We start from the raw sequence: 22,780 nt of genomic DNA on the forward strand, positions 1-22,780 counted from the left end.
GGCAGACTCTCAATGCTCTTATAGAAACCATGTACACGTATTCTGGTATCCCCCATATCTTTTCCTGCACTTCGAGGCAATTACTGGGTTAACATTTCTGCGTGGAAAGTGTCACAGCAGGGGTGATATTGCAGTGAAGGTGCTCCATTTTGTTTGCGATCTCAGCTGTACTTGAGGTACCTTTTACAGATGGAACATGGCGTATCTAGGATACCTGTATTGTAGCTCACAGCCCAAACATAAGTATGAAACTATCTTTATGTTAACAGCAAAAAAAATGAACAGAAGAGCTGGAGCTCAGGGAAGAACTCAGAAATCTGATTTGATTTTATCCACGTTCCTACTGGCTTCACTTGTCAGTCACAGGAAGGTAACAGACCTGCTGAATGCCTGCATCACCTTGTCTTTCAATAGCCACTGTGCGGCACTTAGACAGGCGGGGTGGACTCTTCCCCACTGGCAAGTGCGATCAGCAGTATCACCATTCTTGCCGTCCTGTGGGACAGTCTGGCTCGAGGGTCTGGTGACTGGGAGAGTGACTTGCCAGCACATGGAAGTTTTCAGCAGATAGAATAAACCTTTTTCTCCTCCCACTTCCATCCTGGTTATTTCTGCCTTGATTTAAGATTTTTTTTTTATTATTATTTGAAATTATGCGAAGGAACAGTTCTTACCAGGAACAGACATTTTCACACATCAAGCAAATTTCAAACCAACCTTCACTGCTGCTGTCCATCACTTTGCTTCCCTCTCCTTCAAGCTTTTGTCAATACCCAAGTGTCAAAAGAGTATGTGACAGAGAAACTGAAGAAACTGAACAGTAGCACTACCTGTAAATTCTCCAGGGAAATATTCTTGTTGGACAGATGCTTTCTCTTTGAATTATTGTTTCTGGAACACACCAACCTGAATTTATTTATTTTTAACATTTTATTTCAAATATTGCTTATTCTCTCTATTTCCCTATGTGTCTATTTCAGTCCTTTGCCCATTCTACCTTGTAAGGTATTCAAATATGTAGAAAAAAATAGCCTTTTTTTAATTCACTGACAGGAAGCATGGATTGTTCAAATTGATTTAGAAATACATTCTTTTGGCAGCTACTATGAAAACAGGTTGTAAAACCTCAGAAAACCCAAATATGGGTATCCCCTAGTAAGTTGTAAGTATATAAAATTTAAATGTGTGTTTACTTAAGAATACAATTCAGATAGTTAAAATTGGCTTCCCAGTTTGAAATGAGCACCTGCTCTGTGATGTTAACATATTTTTCTCTGTAAGTTACAAATGGGGAAGAAAAGCCTGGAAAACAGCCACCCTAAATTGTGCCTGATGGCTTCTGAAGCTGTTTTATGACCAATAGAGATCAGACTTGAATCAATAAATCTGTCTCTGTTTTGACTGTAAAATGAAAAAAGTTTGGAGTGCCAAAGCTGAAAGGCACATTTTTTCCCACTGTTCAACAATTTTTTTCTTCTCATGTTCATTGGTGACAGAAAAGGAGTTTTGTAGAGATGCAGTACATTTCATAAATTAGTTCCCGTCAGAGGCATTGTTGACTCCTGGACAACAAACTGGGCGTGTTCTGATATCCCCTCTGCAGAGAATGCTTAATAAACATCAGTGTGGCAGTAAGAAAAGAGTAAACACAGTTGCTGAATCCTTGTTTCAGTCTGTGGAGAGAAAGGAGCTAAAAGAACTTCAGATAGCAGTTAGGATCTAACTGGTAAGCACTGCTGAGGGACAGTGGTATTTGCCAGACTGTCAAGGAAGAAAGAAAAAAAAGAAACCCTGAGGCAGTGTATATTGCTTTTTGGATTGAAGCATAGCATTCAGGCCATACAGATGGCAAACTAGCTTACTTCTTGGGGATACACCATGCTATTGCAAACCCTCATTTTCTGTGAATTGCTTAGGTTCATGGGTCATCCCCTTGATCTTCCCTCGCTTGTGAAAGATACTAAAGATTTTTAAAGAAATATGTCCTGCAGACTTAAAGAAGCAAACTCTAGAAACCTCTCCTGGGAGGAGAGGGACATAAATGCAGAAGTAGGGTTGCTGTACCCTGTGCCTACAATCAACATGAGGCGGTGGAAAGGCAAGGTTTTCCACCACTGAGTTTATGAGAAAAGGAAATCTGGGAAGAATGTGGCTGCTTGGTTTTCCAGAGATCACCCTCAAGATGCAGATTGTTCCTTAACTAGAGGCAGTAAAACTGATTATTTTACTTTCAGAATTGCTGGTGTAGAAGGTAAGTAAAGGGATTTAAGGATTAAATTAATTCAGTGATTGTTCCGTCCGGGGCAGAATGATGAAAAGGAAAGAATCCCCGATTTAGAGACTCTGGAAATGGGAATGCAAAGAATCAGGGAAGTGTATGTTTTTTCTTTGTTGTTCATGTCACTTTTTCAAACCAAATATCTGATTGTATGAAAGTGTGCAGCTACCACAGTCATAGAGCAAACAGAAGCCTGAGTTTTGTAAATTGAAGGACAAGCAGAAAGACCCTTGTGCCAAATAGGGTCATCTGTTCCAGTCTGATAGTAAGAACCTTTTTTCTATGGGAAAATATGCCTGTCAGTATCTGGGGCAGTGATTAATGTTCACTTGCCACTCCTACTAAGACACCTGACATAGTGCAGGGCCATAAGAGCTGGGTCCCACTGCAAGTGTTAAGTAAAGCACTTCATCTGTTCTAAGATCTGCAAACTGGAATCACAATGCTCAGTCTCTGCTTTCCTCTCACTTCATCTTGTCAGAAAATGTGAACAGATACCTTATTCTGGAAACTTGCTTCATCATTAGTGTTAATATAAGCAGAACAAAACATCCTTAATTCTGACTAGTATTTTTACAAGTCAACACAATATAAATGGTAAATGCTGTGCACTGAGTCTGTTACCATAGAAAAGCAACATGCTGCCTATTCTTGCACTGCACTATTACATTCCTGCTCTCACAGGCACTACTGTGGTTAATCTGCTTTCTATGATTTGCGGATTGTTTATCAGAAATGAGTGCCTCTAAGGAGACTCTTAGGAACGTCATTTTACCTTGTGTTTCATTCTCTGATTAGGAGAAAAAACATACGTGCCCGGTAAACCTACGCTCCCTATTCCACACTGCATCTCTTCTCACTGCAGCTAATTTACAGGTTGTTAAGTGCTAGTATGCTGTGGTGTTTCAGCTCCATATGTTTAAAATGGCCTTTAGCTGTGCTCAGATTTTCTGCAAAATTTCAGCCTCTGAAACATCTGTTAATCCCTGGCATTTTTCTGTTCTTGTTATAATATAGTAGCTGTTATCAATTTGTTTTGCTTTGAGATCTGTGTTGGAGGAGATCTGTAGTTCCAGATTGTAATTACCTGAAACTATGTTTTATTTTGCTCAGTAAAAGAAGGTATCTCACATTTTGATACTAGGTTATGTATTTACCTTTGTGTCTTTTTCTTCCTTTGTTGTTTGTAAACTGTTTCAGTGAGCTTATGCACTGTTACCAGGCGCTGGGTTTTGTCCTTGAAAGACAAGCATTACAAACTTTTCTTGGGCTACAGAGAAGGCATAATTTTAAATAAATATTATAATGGTAGCCAAGAGACAATGTTCTGTGTTGAAACACAAGGCCCTATCAATGGCTCACCAAATACAAGCAAAGTGTATTATCTTGTCTCTATTCTTCTGCAAAGATGGATCCCTTCAGAATTTATTGCTGACAAATGCATAGGAGACTAACCTGTTTTCTTAATGGTAATTTATAATGATATTATAACCTGCTCTGTGTAATGCTCTCTTACCCAAAGGAAATGAAAACAACTCTAGTATGAAGAAACGCTTTTGCTTTTGGTGACATCCAGTTGCCCTCACTGATATTACATGCCCGTTGATGGAAGTGTTCACCATTTTACTCTGCAGGAGTCCCTCCTGAAGGCTTTGTGTGTGTGGGCTAGACAGTTAATTTCTGAAAATATGTTATAGCCAAGGACAGAGAGATAGTGCTTAGATTTTCAGTGTGTTTAGGCAAAGACCCACAAGGCAATTTTTAGTGTTATGATATCAACAGTATGAAGGTGCTGGAATATGTCAGTGCATCCAGACCTGATTTTTGACAAAAGCTGATTTTAGTGGGGGCAGCTAAAGGAGCATTCAGCATGTTTTGCAAATCCTCAATGGAGCAGTGTTTTCAGCACCACAGCTCAGTGGTAAAGTTCTTGCTACAGCCAGGATAATAAAACAGCGGGATGCTGATAGCTGAATGAAAACATCTAATTGCCTCTTTCTATGTTAAAGACTCTGCTCTTGGCTGATGTGCCTTCTGGAGGGAGGGATATCCATATGAGCTTGGCCAGGGCCATGTCAGTCATTCTGCAAAGCCAAGTTATTTTGCTTTTCAGTATCTGTGGAACAGGGGTTCTAAGTACTCCCTTTTCCATCTGGGAAACAAATATACAAAGCAATTTTTACTTATTTATTTTTAATAGACTCTTTTGACTCCCTTGAGGTCAGCACATTAAGTCAACACATTTGTGCATTAGCATGGCATGATCTAACCTCAGGTCCCCTTCAAAGCTCTCGGTGGATAACCTCAGCCCCTGGCACATCCTCTCCTTCCCCATTCCATGTCTCCTGCTTAATGAGGATAACAGCTAGCAGTTTCAGCTGAGGATGATGTTAACATCTAAAAGATGGCTTTCCTAGAAGTCTCTGGAAACAATGTGGGTGATTACTATTGGCAGGGAAGACAGTGTATACATTTTTTTATTCCTTTGTAGTTGAGGAGAATGGCTGGAAATCAGTTAACACTGGTAAATGTGCAGATAGCTGAATATCCAGAACTGTGCTAACACATTCACCACACAGCCTGCAGTATAGTTAGTTTTTTATCTGATTTGCTGCTGTTGCTGCTACAGTTCAGCCTGCATGTGGGTGGGGAAAGACAGGGATCCAAAGGCTCTTGGATCTTCTCCATATAGGTAATTTAATCAGGTGTCCTGATACCTTGATATATGCAGGCTGGATGAAACTCGACAACTTAACCACACTGGCTCAGGAGTAAGTATTTTCTCTACCTGGAATAAATTTTCATTTGAGTTATTATTTATTTTCCTTTTTTCCACACAAATGACAGTGCAAATTGATGGAACCTGTTAAAGGTCTTACTCACTTCATCTTGTGTTTATCTTCTCCAGAATCTCCACCCTGGGAATACACCAGATCTGTTGGAAGCCATCTCTGGGTCAGGCTACAAATGATCTTCCATAAATTTGCTGAGCAGAAAGGATTAAACTATAAACAATGTAGAATGAGATGGGTAATAGGGTTGAAAGCCTTTGATCTAGGCCACTAAATTCAATCTAACACTGTTAAAGATGTATGCATGGTTGGGAAGGGATTTTTTTTTTTTTTTAAGTAACTGGCAGATAGCTAATCAACTCCAAATGGAAAAAAAAAGTGGGAATTAGCTGTCCTTTGGTAACCTCCTCCTGGAAATCCTTTGCATTTAAGAATTATTTCTTAGGCCAAATGAAGATAGTTGAAAATCTCAGGGAACTTCTTGGGAGGCAGAGGTACTCATCACAGAATTATTATCCCAATATGCTTGGATGTTAATAGTCTTAGCAGACAGACTGCTGGGTTTGCTTTCATTCCCCTGTTTGTCTTACTTGGGAGGAAGCCTACTGCTGGAAGACCTAAATTACTTCTACATCTGTTAGACAAGGTACTTCCATTTCCCTAAATTTCAATCTCATATCTCTATTTTACTAGACAAAGAAAAATAAACATTGATTTATTTTGCTGCATTAATTATGCTGCTGATTTTGAAAATTACTAAACTTGCTGATGGCTTGAAGAGGATAGATCTGACTGTGTCAGCTGTGAAGGTGTGTCCAGTATTGTCCGGTTTTAAGCACACAAGAAACTTTATCACCTTTAATAGGAGAAGCAGGCATGCTCAAGTTATTGCTTAAGCAACATTTTGTTAATGAAATGTTTTGCAATTTGATCTGCTATTGAAGAGGCAGGGCGAGCTAAATTAAATAAAGATAAAATAAGGCATGGTAGAAGGATACCGGATCTTAGATACCGACATACCTTGTGAATTTAGGGTAAATTAGATAGATAGCTACAGAGCTTAGAAAAAAAGGGGGGTTGGGAAGAAAATATTAGGAAAAAAAATATTATTAGTATTTCCACATGTTATTGGGGAATACTGAAACAAGACTAGATTTTTAGTCTGGACTTGTTCCATGGTATTGTGCTATCCAAAAGTAGTTCTCTATCTACAGACGAAATGCTTGCTGCTGCAGATCACACAAACAGAAATGATGTTAATGGTTGGGAAGACAATACAATGCCGCCAGTTAATGAAAGAGCTTGATCTGTACAGAAAATTATTTTGAGCAGATAGACACATATATAGAAAGCAAGATTAATTTAGAGACCTTTGTCATTAAAGCAGATTTTTGTATGGTTTTGTGGGGGATTTAAGAGGGATTAAATGTTTGACATCACTTTGCCTGCACAGACTATGTTGAAGAGGTTACTGAGCGGGTGATGGAGAATTCAAAAATGCGCCTATGCTGAAAGAGTGGAAGCAATGGATCAGACTGCAGCCTGGCCAAACGAACAGCTGTATCTACTACCTTTCTAAAAGGAAGGTGCTTCTGCTTTGGTAGCAGATGCCACAGGAATGTAGAGCTGATGGATTTTTTATGATTTACCAAAATATCACGGGAACTTGGCAAGGACATCAGAACTGGGATGCCCCCATCTTCCGTCTTCAGTGATGCCTTGCTTCACGTGCATCTTTTGTATGCTATGCTGTTTCTAAACACTAAAAGTAAAAAGTCAGCAAGGTGGATTGGCTGATTAGGTGCATTTCTCTTTTGGAAGAGATGGTCCTGGTCATGAAACTTCTGTTCCTCACCTGCCTGTGGCCAACAGCAGTGCTACACAGTTCTCAAAGTCAGCATCACCATCTTTGTCGTCGGCAACAATTCTCATTCTTAAGAAAGCATAACAGGTAAGTAATATGCTCTCTCCGTCTGTGTTTGTCTGCTAAATTTTATGCTGTCAGCAAACCTTTCAATGCACCCTTTTTGTTCACTGGCCTGTTTTGCCAGTTTCTCAATTTATAGTATGCAGGGTGTTATAGTATGCAGGGTGTTATATATAGATAGGGTGTTCCCAAAACAGAAATAGTGAACTAGTAATTAATTTTTCATAACTAGACATGTCGTGATTTTGTGAATGCTTCATCTCTATGCAGGTATATACACACACCCACATACAGCTCTTTTAACCTGTGTGATACCAGACTACTGTTGCAATGTAGCAAGTATTCTTGCCCTCTCACTCCCATTACAAGAAGCAGAAATGCCTTGCAAATTTTTATGCCAATGTGATGAAGTAACTTCCATTACCTAAACAGCAGACTAGTTAGAGTATCAACATACAGAAGACATTTTAGTGGCACTAAATGAAGTGAATTTTACTTTATTTGTAGTGTTGACACAGTATGTTCCCTTTCTGGAATATCTTTATGCTTTTAGACATTGAAAATTGTGTCCATTCCTGGTCTTTCCAATCCAGTAGCTGGTTTAAAATGAATGATACAAAGGTTTTTACATGCAAGTTTCTGTGCAAAGTGTTAGTGCCTTTTCCCACAAATGCAATCTCACATCTGCCATGTAAGGCCTCTGAATGTGTTTCCAGATTAATCTAATAGTATGTAAACAGACCAGTGACTGCCAGTGATAATCCAAGCAAAATCTCACTTTGTTGGGAGGTAGGAGAAATGTAAGAAGTATCTCTAGTTAAAGAAGGAGAAGAGCTACAATGGTTAAATTTTTCTGTATACTTGACCACCTATTAAAATGGGCAGGACAGCTCATAGTTTATTCATAGGATATCACTTATTAAGGAAAAGTAACATAATTACATTCCTCTGATGTGTTTAAGCTGTTTTTAAAGTTACATACTTCGTAGTAGATATAGAGCTGTTTATCTTCTTTATCACTTCTTATATGATAATCCAGCAATGGCATATCTCTGAATCCCTACCTGTCTTGATAAAATCATGTTTCAGCAATGCAAGGCAACAGAATATATCTCAACAACACAGTGAAGGTGCCTGGAGATGCTATATCGCTCAGTACTTCTGAATTTCAACTGTGGGTCGTAGGTTCAACTTTGGTGTAAGCCAAAAGCTCATGAAAACAATGGCTATTCAGCAGACTGTTCCAAACTTGCTGACAGTTCTGGAGTGAGTGCTAGTGTACAATTATTTGTGATAATCAAACAAAATAAACAGAACTAACCCTAATATCAAAATAAGGTCTAATCTAGTGCTTTGCTGGTCTTGGAAGCAGTTAAGACTCAAATGGAAATAGAATAAAATATATTCTTATTGCCATAGTGGTAAGGAAGGTCTATTTTAAGCTGAACTGGTACTTTTTTTGTCAGTGGTAAAACCAAAACATATGCTACTGTTTTTTGCATTTATTCTATTCTGAAATAGTTGTGAGGAGTTGCTCCACTGCCGGCCTAAAAATTCACAGAGCAGGAGAAAAGCCTGGTGACAGGAGACAGCGTATTCTGTGGTATCCTGCTGGACATCCTTTGCTGACCTCTTGCCACAGGACAACAGTAACAATACTAGCACAGTGTCCTCTCCATCTTCACAGATCTTCTCTAATAACTACAGATGGAGCCATGTAACAGTCCTGTGAGACACGCAGGACCACATTCTCAGCTGATGCTGACTGCTGTAGCAGTTTTCTTTACACAAGGCAACGTTCTGGCCTTCTATGTCTTCCTGGGCCCTAGTGATTTGGGACTGGGAAGAAGACTGCAGAATCTGAGCCACAGAAGTTCCCAAAGCTTAACAGCTGCAAATCAGCTTTTCTGTGGAAAGGATCCAAATACATTTAATTTCTCTTTGTTTGATTATCTGGTTTTGTTTCTAAAGGCAGCATTATCCTCCAGTACATTGCAACAGGGTTTGACTTTCCACCAGCCTCTTTTTCTTTCTGGGGAAAAACCTTTCAGCCAGCACTAGGGTTATTAGGGACACAGCTGACAGATGGCCTTGGTTAAATGGGTGGCCTTTTAAAAAGAATCCTATGTGAAAATGTTACTTAACCTACAAGTTCCACTGTTTTAATAGAGTAACCCAATTCTCCTCCAAAGCTATTTGTCTGCATTCTCTTGTAAAGAAGATTTTAAAGCATTAACCAAAAGTACATGAGAAAGAGATTATTCTCATGGTCCATTTCCTACAACAAGGAACAAAACATTTGACTGTCGAAATATTAGGCTTTTTGATAGTACATGTTGCTGATGTTACTGAACACTGGAAATGCATTTTTACAAGAGAGAGAGAAATATGTGATTTTAATGCTTACATTTATCCGGGTTTCAAAATTTGATAAATATATTAAAAGTTTCAGAGGTCACACTGCTGTATAACTTCAGAGACTCTCCTGAAAATAAGATTTCTATAACTTCTACTCTTTGTATACCTGTCATTTAGTAGTAGCTAGAGTATCTCAGGGACATAGCACTGCAAAAAAGTGTATGGCCACTAAATCTAGGGTCCTTCATGGTATTGTTTTAATAAAAGGGTCCTTCGTAGTATTATTTTCATAACTTTACCTAGCTTCGTTTTGAGTGTGATGAGAGTTTTTTTCCCTACTACTCCCATACTGTGGAAGTGTGGTATCTTGAATACTAATTTAGTGTAACTGAAAAAAAGCCTCTCCTAACTATCCCTCCTGAGACATGAGTTTCAGATTTTTCAAAATCTCTCATGATGAGGATGGTGCTGGAAATGTGTTTATATCTCTTTGAATACCCAGAGGTGCTTCAGCCTTCCTCCAGTCTCCTACTAAGGACTCACCTTATCATTAGTTATGCAGGGCATTAAAACAGACAAACAGCCATTCAGGATCTTACCAAAGATCATGTACTGTAGTGACCTGTTTCCAACAAAGGCTGTAAGCAAAAGTTCAAAAGAATAAGAATAGTGTAAACTTATAAGTTATTTCCCCCAATGCTGCCTGTCCCCTGCTTCCCCATATCCAGTCACCAGATTTCCCTCAGAAACTTGCTGTGTTGGATGTAGGTTATGCAGATTTAGCAGATTTGGTGATCTTCACTGGATTTTTTCCTATGAACTTATCTGATTTCTTCTTGAACCAGTGTAAATGTTTAATAACCTGGTAAGTTAAAGACAACCAGATGGGATACTAACCATATCACTCCTGTGAATGTCACTGGTTGTAGAACTACACTGATGGCATTATGTCATTTAATGCTTTAATGAAAAATGATCCAACTACCCCTTAGCAGCCCTTTGGTCTTTTTCTCAATATTAGGTATTCAAGGCTAGGTAGGAGCCTGCCACATGTTTGTCCATTGTTAAAGAATTCTGAATTAGTGGCTTTGGTTTGGTAGGCAGTTACTAACTGCTCTTTGAGAGCTGTCAGATACCAAGGCATCAAGCCATGAGTCCATATAACAGCACTGAGTAGTAAAGTATCCAGAGTATATCTCTCTTTTTTTTCAAAGAGCTAGTGCTTCCATTAACTTCCTATGTAAGTAACAACAGGGGTTTCTTCCCTATGTGATCTGAAATGCTTCGAGTGCTTTTTCCGACCTATGTTGGAATTTAATTATAGATTACCATTTCATTTGCACAATGTAAAATGTTGTGTGGAATACAGCTGTGTAAAGGAGAGCTATTATAACTGGAAATAGTAGTTTCTTAAACATGTGCTACACTGAGACTGACAAACTCATTTTTATCATTGGCAAGATCTGTGGCAATACCAAGCCATCTGTCAAAGTTCCCTTTAATTACTACTCCTCCAGGTAGGTAAAGAGGTGTTTTCTTTCCTTAGGTGCATGTGGGCTTTTCCTCTCAAACAGCACAGCCTGATATATGCCATACAATGAATGTGAAAAATCAATTACTCCATTTAGACTCCTAGATTATGATGTGCTGGCCAAAGCTGCCTGATAAAGAGACCAGGGTGCCAGGCCACCAAAATACAGTCTGTGTCTTTGCTGTGCTTCTCTGAGAATGAAAAGTATATTTTGACTGACTTCAGGAAGATTTTCTGAGACCTAGGCTAGTTATATCTGTCCCTTCTGCTTTTTATGGACTTTCTTTCTGCACTTTTCCATGGGCAGGAGCACTCAAGAAAACATCTGCTGATGATTTCACAATGCTGTGGTGCTGATCAACAGTTAGATACAGGTCCAGGATTTATTGGGAGTAAACAGATACATCCATGTGATTCCCTTTGAGTCATCAGTTAAATAACTTCAATGCTGCAGTGAGGACAATTTAATACTGTAATTCCAGGCCAAGGAGCAACATCTGGAGTCCAGATGCTGATGTTAAAGGTATATCTTCTGGAGAACACTTCTTAGCCTTGGGTAAGAGAAGCAGTCAAGGAGGAGAAAAATTGTGAAGTAGAAGAGTGTTATTTTTTAATAATTTTAGAAAATGTTATGGTTTTTTTCTAAGATTTAGTACCTTTACTCATGCAATGTTACTAGTGTCCATGAAGTTAATTCCATATATCATGAAGATGTATCTCTGCATGTAAGCCTATTTTCCTTTACAATTCAAAATACATCTTCTGCCAAAGAAAGGTATTGAAGAAAAGGTGCAGCATGTTTGTAAAGAAAGTGCTATTCTGACTCTTGCAAGATCTTGCCTAGCTTGAACAACCGCTTTTGATAGCAAGTAGAAATAATTATAGTTACTCCACCATTTGGGTATAGAACACCAGCTTGAAGAGGCTGTTCAAGTAAATGGGCACAAAAGATACTTTTCATATATGCAGCATTGCTATTTATTTTGTCCTCATCCAAGAAAACAGATGGAATATCAAAAACCTGTAACATCTCTGTGGCTTATTAAGAAAAAATTGCTGCCCTGGTAGCCTATGTTTTGTCCCTCATGAACAGGAGAAGTCTTCCTCAGTCACATATGTGCTTCCAGTAAGAAGCTGTAATAGATGTGTCATCATTTTAGCGTCCTTCTTTCAGTGAAATCATTGGAGCATCAAACAGGTATTTTTCCGTGGCATGTGTGATGAAAAATAACCTAATGCTTCTAGACTGTATTAGCTGTGTCATTGCATTCTGAACGTAATTAATCATTTTCTCTTATACTGGTTCCCACGCAGCAGAATTTCTTCAAATATATATTGCAGAGCATTGCAGGTGTTCAGTTCTGCTGCTCATTCTATTCTGATACAGGCTTGCTCTGTGGTGATTTTGATTCTCTGAAGCACAGGATTTCACTTCAGCATCCATACAATTTTTATACTTTAAAAACTAAAGTTTGTATTTTAAATGTCTGACGGTCATGATTGCCCTGATAATTTGGTTCAGACAACACTACCAGAGACATTCAAGAATACTCAAGTAAACTGATTTTTTCAAACCCAATGGTTTGAATATCCCAGAAGCCACCTCAGCATTCCTGTAACATAGCATTTTTAAAATAATTTCTTGGACTTCATGATTAAGAAAGAAGGGAAGAAATGTGGAAAAAAATACAGGCACATACCTTATCCTAAGGTATGCCATACCTTGTCTTAAGCAGTGTTTGACTACAAGGCAGATCTTCAGAACAGATTCTATCATTCAGTCTAAAGTAATATTTAGAGTTGCTGGCAGCAAAGTTCCCAGAGAATCACAGAGGGAATGAAAGAAATTATGTCTAGGGAGAGTCCCTTGCCTGTGGCAAAGCAGATGTATTTGAGTAATTCCTTCAAATATATGTCTAACCTATTCTTAAATAGCACGAGTGAAAGGAGCCTCAAAACCTGTCCAGGCAGTATGTTCCCATGTTTTGCTATTCTCCCCATGAGAAAGGTTTTCTGAATGTGTACCACAGAGCTCCCTGGTTGCCACTGTTTGTCCTGCTGGGGAGTGGACATGGAGCAAAGGGCCTTGTAAAAGCTCAGTGTATTCTGAAGACTGCGATGTGTTCCCTCAGTCTTCTTCCTCTAACTTAAATTACACATCTTACAGTCTTCCCACGCCTTTCTTGAAATGGGGGCCCAAAGCTAGGCATAATTCTTCAGCTAAGCTATGGCTAGTTCTGTTATTACTTGGGGTCAGTCACTTGAAGCAGGACATGCGACAAGAAGTGGAAATGGAAGGAGGCATTGTAGCATTTTCCCTGTAGCAGAACCAAATAAGGTAACAGATTGTTTCTAAAGGCTGTGCCTCCCAGCTACCAGATCTGGCTGTAGCGCTTGTCTGTGTTTTAATGCGATACGTTTGTGATATGGGTATGTACCAGACCCCTCTGCTGCCTGTGAAGAGGAGAAAGTGAGCAGTGTCGCCAGAAAGAAGTACAGAATTCATGGTGTCCTGCTTAGAGCACTGTGTTGCCTTGGTGCTATACAGAGGGTCAGGTGTGTGTGACCGGCAGAAAAATGCAGAGATAGGGCTCTTGATGCAAAAAAAATGCTGCATGTCTGAGCCTTCAATAGGGGGATGAGCTAACAAGTAATTTGGCTAAATCTGAATGATGTTTTAGAGGATCTCAAAAAACAAGATCCTGGTTCAAAGACCATCAGTTTCTCAGTCCTTCTGAAAAATTACTGACCCACTTGAGCTCCTAGGAAAAAAAAAAAAAAAGAGTGTATAATTGTCACTGTAATATGGATAATGTACGAAGTGGTTTAAGACCATGGATGCATGGTGTTATTTCCAAGTCCAAGCAGCTATAATCTCTTACATAATGATAGATACAATCTCTGAGGGGAATGGAAGAAGACCTGGTTGTGCTTTCTGGGACTTTTTATATATAATTGGTGTTCCTCATGGACCTTGGCACTCTCATACCAGATTTCAGTACTTTTTCCAACATATTTTTCTCTAACTTTATTAGCACAGTTGTTTCCCTTATACCAGATTCAACTGTCCAGGATTCCTGAGTCCCTGCTTCATTTAACTAGCACTCTGAATGGTAGGTGGAAAAAAAAAATGAAGTTTCTTACTTTTTTTTTTTCTTTTTTTTTCTTTTTTTTTTTAACTACAGCAAACGAGAAATTAAAATGAGGAAACTTGATAGCACCAAAGTGCGGCCACTTAAATCTGAGCAGCTTCTTCGCATAGAGGACCATGACTTTGCACTGAGACCTGGATTTGGAGGTAAGCAAAACATACCTGCACTGTGCTGGTTAATAGTTCATCCACTCCCTGGAAATTTACTTATATACTTCAGCTCTGGCCAGCAGTGTCACGTAAAATTGAATGAGACACTTAATAGCAGCTCACCTCTTTTGTGGTGCCTTAGGAAATAAAGGAAGAAGAAACCTAGAACTACTTGAAGGCAAGGGACTTTTTTGTGTGTTTAGCATATCAGTAGGAGGAATCATTCAAATCGTCTTCTTTTCAGAACTAATTTTTAAAAGTATTATTAGAATATAATTCTTTGAGAACAGTGATTAAAGTATCCCTGTAAACAGCATAGTCTAATATAAATTAGCAAATTATTTAGTAATCAAATTTGTTTTGAGAGATTGAAATGAACCATCAATTCCTAAATGTTTGCTCTGTACAAAATCTAAAAAACTACCCACAGGTCTTCAGTTTTGTTACCATATGGTTTCTGTGTTGTTGCGCACTATGATGATTATTTCTTCACGTAACTAAATTGCACGTGGATAAAGGGAGTATTCAATAAGATGTTCGCAGTTTGGATTCAATTTTGACTCGCCTTCACGAAAGGTAAAATGAGAAAGCTTTTGCATCACCAGTTCGTTGGTCACAATTCATGAAAACAGACTGAACTGCTCTGGATTATGAAGCCAGTATAAAATCTACGAGGACCAATAATCAGCTGTGTAAACAAACATAAATCTCAGAGGCCAGCTGAAGTCTGTGGAGCTATTCTTGACACCAGCTGCTGGGATCTGGAGCCTGGCAAGTGTGCCAGGAGGGAGACCTGGGGTATGAAAATCTTCTCCAAATGTACCGGGAGAATGGAAAGGGTTTCTAGAAATTCTGTCTTTTCAGAGAGCAAAAATCGTTCCTGATTTTGAACAATAGCTGAGATACATCTGTTTCTTGACAACAAAAGTTTGGATACCTCTTGCCTAACACTTGTCTAGTCTAATATGTGTTAGTCTGGGAATCTTCTTTTTACCACCTGCTTTGCCACACAAGGAATTTAAAATTTTGAGAGTGTCGTCTCAGAAAGGAAGTAGCATTTCCATGAAAGCAAACAACGGTTTCTGATACACTTTATCACTGGATCATCCCAGAAAGCAATACTTGTGATGTACATAAAAGCAGCTTTCAGAATATACCCTGTGATCTGGCAATTGTAGTTTTCCACAGGCAGTGAGGATTTTTTTTACACCCAGCAAATCTGTACCAGGCTTTTTCCCCTTGTCCTTTTATTTTCGCATGACTAGTCTTTGAGCCCATTCAATTCCTATTGAAGCCAGCTGTAGTTTTTCCACTGACTTAATTGCACAGGCCTCTCAATAATCACATTGCCGTGGGTAGGATTTCAGCTGTACTCCTGTCTTTCAGAAATAGCTTTCAGCAGAACAGTGCATCAGCTTTCCTTCTATTATCCTTATGCCATAGTGGCATGGGAGGCACTTTTTTCAGTCACATCCAATAGTTCACACACTTTCAAATTTTCTGAACTCTCTTAATATGTGGATTGCTCATGCATGAATCTCTCTAAGACTAAAACATAGATCCATTAACATTTTTACGGTACACAGTGAAAGAAGTGTGAGCGAAATGAATGTCAATCCTAAATTCATACTCCATTATTCCTATATTACCACTGACTTCAGTAATGTTACAGTAGTAAAGAATGGTTTGTTTTTCACAAGAGGCAGTGAGTTAGTACACAAGTGTAACTTCATCAAAGGACAAAATTCACCAACTGAAATATGAACCTGAATAACATGCCCAGGATTATTGTATGACAGTAGAGACAGAGTATGGGTTTCTGGGAAGAAAGCTGATGATTAAGTGTGCAGCAGAAGGAAACTTAACTAGAGGAGAAGATGAAATTAGAGATACCATTGCTACAGTCATTGCCACAGCAGTCAGAACATAGCTCTGAACTGCATAAAGACTTAAAACACTGTGGCTTTATGTATTTGAAGTGGGTGAAATTTTGGGTTAGTTAAAAACAAAAAATTAGACTTGATAAAATCAAATCTGATGAAGCATGTCAGTACTGGGATTCATAAAGGGCTTGGATCCATTACATGCCACAGTGTATGATTTAGTCAGGTCAGCACAATACATCAATTCGCAATACCGATGGGAGAAAAAGAATCAGGTCAAATCAGCTGGGTCAAACTGAAGTATTTTAAAGTTATTCTTTACCTTTAGAAGAACAAAGTTTTGGCCTCTCCTATATCCTATTGCGATTTTCTGGGGATGTAAGGGAGTTGGAATGACAGACTTTGTTAATCTAGCTCCACTGAAACCCTTTCCCTGAGAAGGTCCATCATCCTTTGCACCAGTTTGGGAGAAAAAGCAGCTGGAAAATTCGTGCTGTGTTGAATGTGCTGAAGGGAACTCCTAAATCTAAATCTGTCTTGTTCGATTTCACTTAGCCCCACACATGCAAAGTAAATGAGGCAGACTACAGGAGCCAGAGTTTTTAGTATTTATAATAAAGTAACAAAGGAAAAACAGAGACAGCACATGCTGAATTTGATTTGTAAACTGAGCAAACATGCACAGGAAAAAAACTGAGAGAAATGAATGTAGAACTGTTGGATACTGATGCTACCAGCTGCAGTGTTACTGGAAATAATTGTGACTTTGCTCACATGGCCAGTTGCTTTTTCATGAAAGTATGTAATTGCTCTGTGGAGGTAAGAGATCCTTTTTTGACCAAATGGACACAGCTCTGCTGTCATTTATGTGTGTATTTCAGCATTCTTCTGTTGATTGAAATGCGATTCTAGCTGCACAATCAGAATTTGACTCTCTAACTCTTGATTTTCAAATTTAGTCCTCACATCACCAATTTATTAACAGATTAGAGATCAAAGTCTGAGAAGCATGCTGTGTCAAGATGAAGCAAACTGTTACCAAGCCATTTTGACATTTTTGCTATAGAAATGCTACTATGCCTGCAGTTCATGCTGCAGTGGGGTTGAGTTAAGCAAACCAATAATTCAGTACACCCAAGTGTTCTTCAAAAAAACCTAAATTTACATTGTTACATTGCACTTATTCCCTAAGCCAGGCTTTTGGGTGGTTATTGAGAGTGGGACAGGGGGTTGTTTATTTTTTCCTTTTCTTTCCTGGATTTTGTTGTTGTTGTTGCCTTCTGTGTAATGTCATGGTCCTCTTTTGTTTGGAAGTCTCTAATAGATGGACCCCTGCTGATACAAAGAGATCTGAACCACCATAGTGATCTGAGTAATTCCACTAGACATTGGACTAGGAGCACAGATGTTTCCTTTGCTTGAGCATCTTTACCAACTGCATCAGTGAACATTCCAGGAATTACGTTTAGTCCTTGCTGCTTCCAGAAGCATTGATAAAGGCCAGCAGATGGGTCTATGAGGGGTCCTGCAATGGTATATTAATGCTTGCCAGTTCTGGTAAGGCTGTCTGCCTGTCTGAACAGGTCCTACCAAAGGAAATAAAAGACCTTCAGTGGACCCAAACTCAGATCTTTTTGTGACTTACGTATCTTTCTACTACAGTAGCCTAAAGTACTTCAACTGATTTTTCAGTAGCCTGATAAACTGATAATCTATGAGAAGATAGCTTAAGTTTGGACTGGAGAAAAAGTAAGAAATCAAATTATGTTGCCAGCACTTCTTGGAATGGTCATCCCCATATTTAAACTCTGTGAGAAAGGGTGAGCACAGGCCAATATCAGACATGAACAGAGACTTCTGGCAGCTCAGATCTGAGGGCCACTATGCAGGCTGCCTTAGCAGCCAAAACTGTGTACACTGATAGAGGTGTTAGAGTGAATCCTTAGAAATCCTTGAAAGTTACATTCTTTTGTACTATACATCACTTTGTCTATATTCTATTATTTTCTGAACTATCTTATTTCAAAATACTGGCAGAGGTCACTGCTGTGAGCTCTTGGTTTCCTGAGTTCTGTCTCCTCTTACTAAAAATGAACATTTCCATTTAAAAAAATCTTAGACTAGCACGCAGAGGAGGTCATTCTTTTATTCCTCTGTGCCTTGGTTTTCCTGACAATAAAACCCTTCCATGCAGTTTCTGAACTAGTTTGCAATGGAACCACATGCTCATTGTCACTGTGTACATGCAAGTTCTCGCTGTGTATATGTATTGATGTATGACTTCATTTTTCTTTTACTTTGTGTCTTAAGGACCTGCGATTTCCTGTGCTAACAGTGTGTTAGTTAAAGAAAGTAATTTAGTAATGTTTAGCTGGTAAAGAGGTAAATGTCTTTTGCATCTCAATCTGCAATTATCCCTAATCTAAATTCCAAATTTTCAGAGGATCAGAGATCCCATTAACTCACTCCCCCTTATGCTTCCTGTCTCCTCAAGCTAAACTGTTAACATTTAATTTCACCTGAAGGTAAAAGGGAGGGAAAAGGAAACAAAATATGGCCCAATTAATGTTCAAAAATGCTGCAATTCTAATAGCTCTTTGGCACCAAGTTGTTTTCTGTGCTACAGCCCTCCCTGAAAAGTCAGAAATATCTTCTCACTGTGGTGGAGAAGACTCAACAAGATGAAAGTGGGATGGCTTTTTCTCATGTGGTACTGAAAGGAATAGCTAGGGTCCAGAAAAGGAGGGAAATTTGGAAGTGGTGGGGGCGGGGAGGGGGGGGGGCACAATTTGCAAGACTCCTAATAGGTGCTGCCTCCTTTTTTCTTTTTTTTTCCTCTTACATTGCTAATTCTTCTATTCCAAGAGCTGGCTACTGTTGATACCAGTTCATCTTCATTTCTCACATAAGGAGCAAAGAAACAAAATGGTAACAAGAAGAAAATACCATTGCCAGTAATTCTGCTATTTCACTCATTGGTAGAGGAAAGTAAATATATCCACATAGTTCTGCTTCCCTGGGGCTTGTTTACAGGTCTATCTGCTTTTCTTTCTCTACAGGCCCACAAGCCTCTTTTAGAAAAAGATAATTCTATGGACCTTAATCCTTCCCTGGTCTCTGTCTCCTACTGGGACCTTTCTGTAGACCTAACGTTTTTCCAGCACACACTGTTACAAAGCCAACCAGGATGCAGTGGCTGGTTTTCCTGAATTCAGCACTTGTGGAATCCACTGCATGTTCAAAGGTCTGACTATTAGAAAAATACTATAGAATTTACCAAACCAGTTGTTATTACTGTGGAAATTGATCCTAAATTGCTAAAAGGATATCCTTGTTACATAATATCCCTTCTAAAAAGGGTATTATAGAATTTGCCTACCATACTATCTCTTAAAAAATTCCATGCTCATCAAGGAATTCTTTTGCTGTGTTTAAACCTCTTAAATAAAAGACTGGAAATGGCTTGTGTGAAGATAAACCTATCTGAAAACAATTCTATTTTTTCTGCTGAGGAGTAATTATCTTGAAAATCTCTGGAGCCTCCATTGTGAAAATCACTAATCCCTCTAAAATAATGATTTGTAGCAATGGTCCAGAAGCAACTGAAGCTGCTCAATTTAATAACAAAATCCTCTCTGCCATCCCCAGTTTTCTCATACTGGGAAAAAAAAATACACAGCTTTGCTATGGTCACTTTTTTCAAAGTGAATTTGATGTTGTTGCCTGATGGTCAGCAAGAGATTGAAAAGCTGTGGCGCAGGCATTGGGGTAGACAAATCACTATTCTGGATGTTCTAGGAGCCCTTCCAATGCTTATAGAAATGGTATTTCTTAAAACCACCCAATCATGGTAACAAAAAAAAAAATCCAAGTGATGAAGAAATTACGGTTCTCAGCAACCTGCTCCAAATATTTGATTATTACTGTTTCTAGTGGTGTTGGGTTTTAATCACAGAAGGAAATGTTCCCAGAAAACTACAAACCTCAAAAGGCCTAGACCAGAGTAAGGCCAATATGCATCTTGGGAGGCAGGGAGATGGTGTTAGTGACAAAAATGCTTTAGATTAGAAATGTGAACAGCACTCTGAAGTGACTGGGATTGCATTTATGTGCAGTGTGTAGGGTCTTTGTCATCTACTTACATTTATTGCCAAAGTAGAATCAGAATGGGCAGAAAATATTTGCAGCTGCTATGATCTGTCAATAACAGATCAGGGCTGGGGTCAAGGTATGTGTTTTAATTGTCCATGGTGAATAGTAGACTAAAGATTTTCTTGCTAAGCAGCATGAACACGGTCTTTGGCCTTTCCCCAAATAGAGAACAGGAATCTCTTTTTAAGCAGTCTGTTTCACAGTTCTAGCATTTCTAAATAATCAGGAACAAATTTCATGGTAATGGTTCCCTTTTTATTTAATTCACTTTAGAACCATCCACTGTATTTCTCCTGGCCATAGCTTTTCATGTCTTTTATGCTATCAGTGTCCCTAGTGACTTGGTTTTATAACAGTTCCCCACTTAGTGCAAGCTGTCCTTTCAAAGAACGAAGTGCCTCTGTGTGTATTTTTATATAACTGGCACTTCAGTTTGTGCACATGTAACCAACATAATCACAAGCTGCCTCTAATTTCCAGTTCTGTGATCAGTTCCTTTGTATCTGCTGAGATGAGGCGAATTGTTAAATGAAATCGTGTCCATGCTGGAATAGTGCTTGTTGGGGTAGGGAAGTGTCTGTAATATTTGCAAATCCCAAGAAAGTATTAGGACTGCCATCATCACCCTTTGAGCAGCTGTCACTAAGAAAAACCTTTTCCTCACTACACATGATATATGTGTACTTAGAAAGCCAGTCATTCTATTCCATGATATGATTTGTGGGTATCTCCTTGCCTGTTTGAAGAATGTTGTTGATTGATATTTAACTTTATTCGCTTTAGACTTGTCCTTGACTCAGAAACTGAAAACACCATTATTTTGTACAGAGCTGCTCCCCTTTCCTCTCCTACCACCCACATAATTCTACATAAATAGGACTAAACCCACTGTTTTTAACATGCTAGTCAGGCAAGTCATCCCCCAAAGTTTTAGTAATACCAGTTAAGATCAAATGTCTGCTCAGAGATGGGCATTTCCAATATATAGCATGTGCCTCTGCCATAGTCCCAGGACAACAGTTTGGACTCACTTAGAATACTAAGAAGCTGAAACTTTGTGGTGGGTAACGTTGGATAATACACAGTTCATCTGCCTATTTGCTCTAAGCAACCCTGGTAACCAACAGGTTTTCCCAAGGCACAAGTCACCTCAACCCAGTTAGAAATCTAGAAAGTACCTGTTACACTATGTGGACTTCAAAGGGAGCCCCGGGCTGGGGCCAGGTGTCTGTCTTCAATGCTGTTCACTTATTAGTCAGCTTCTGTACTGATCATGCTCCTGGGCTGGAGTGTGGTGCTTCTACGGCTAGCCTGCTCCCTGGGTCCCCGTGCTTTGTGTACTGGGGTGTCAGCTCTGCAATGTAGTCTTCTCCTGTTTCATCATGCAAATGAGGAGCTTGATAGAAAACACCTCAGCTTTCTGCAGTGTTTGCATTTAAATGATGTGTGAATGCCATTTGTGAATGATGTTCACATCATGTGTAAATCCCACATTGACTTCTACTTAGGCCAAATCTGTCTTTAGTTTACAAGATAGTTTAGATTTCAGTGGAATAGTGAGAGGATGACTCCACTTAGATCACAAGAAGGCATTTTTGTACCAGTACTTGCCACAAGTTGGTATTTAGCATAAGTAAACTGTTTCTGTGGTGTGGTCAAAACAGAGACAAGAAGTGGTCAACACTGGTTTAGGAGAGGCATAACATTTTTAATTGGTTTGCATGAAGAAGCCTGGCTGGATATATACATTGATATTCTTGCGAGTCAACATCTAGGGCAGATGTCTCACAGAAACACAGAATCACAGAATTATTGGGGTTGGAAGGGACCTCTGGAGATCATCTAGTCCAACCCACCTGCTAAAGCAGGTTTACCTACAGCAGATTGCACAGGAATGTGTTCAGGCAAGTTTTGAAAGTCTCCAGAGAAGGAGATTGCACAATCTCTCTGGGTTGACAGTGCTCTGTCACCCTCAAAGTAAAGAAGTTTCTCCTCATATTCAGATGGAACCTCCTATGCCATATGCCCTTGACTCTTGCCCTATTGTTGGACACCACTGAAAAAGTCTGGTCCCGTCTTTTTGACACCACCCTTGAGATATTTCTAAGCATAAATAAGATCCCTTCTCAGCCTTCTCTTCTCCAGGCTGAACAGACCCAGCTCTCTCAGTTTTTCCTCATTAGAAAGATGCTCCAGGCCACTAATCATCTTTGTAGCCCACTGCTGGACTCTTTCCAGTAGTTCCTTGTCCTTCTTAAACTGAGGAGCCAGAACTGGATGCAGTACTCCAGATATGGCCTCAACAGAGCAGAGCAGAGCAGAGGAGGAGGATAATGTCCCTTGACCTGCTGGTCACACTTTTCCTAATGCACCGCAGGATACCATTGGCCATGCTGACTCATGGTCAGCCTGTTGTCTACCAGGACTCTCAGGTTCCTCTCTGCAATTCTGCTTTCCAGCAGGTCAGCCCCTAACCTGTACTGGTCCTTGGGGTTATTCCTCCCCAGGTACAGGACCCTACACTTGCCCTTGTTGAACTTCAGGTTCTTCTCTGCCCA

General features: G+C 39.3%; 1 protein-coding gene across 2 annotated transcripts in view; it reads left to right on the forward strand.

Annotated features, from left to right (window-relative positions):
- The window catches only part of GABRR3 (gamma-aminobutyric acid type A receptor subunit rho3), a gene marked incomplete at both ends in the record, with an annotated part of 43,329 nt that overhangs the window by 4,504 nt on the left and 16,045 nt on the right, over positions 1-22,780 (forward strand). For both annotated transcript variants that reach the window (XM_080353034.1, XM_080353033.1), the window contains 2 exons: positions 6,894-7,021; positions 14,072-14,184. In XM_080353034.1, coding sequence (XP_080209160.1) covers positions 6,894-7,021; positions 14,072-14,184 — 241 coding nt within the window. Of the gene's footprint in view, positions 1-6,893; positions 7,022-14,071; positions 14,185-22,780 lie in introns of those variants that run through there.

This window comes from Nesoenas mayeri, assembly GCF_963082525.1.
Source record: "Nesoenas mayeri genome assembly, chromosome: 1".
Lineage (NCBI taxonomy): Eukaryota > Metazoa > Chordata > Aves > Columbiformes > Columbidae > Nesoenas > Nesoenas mayeri.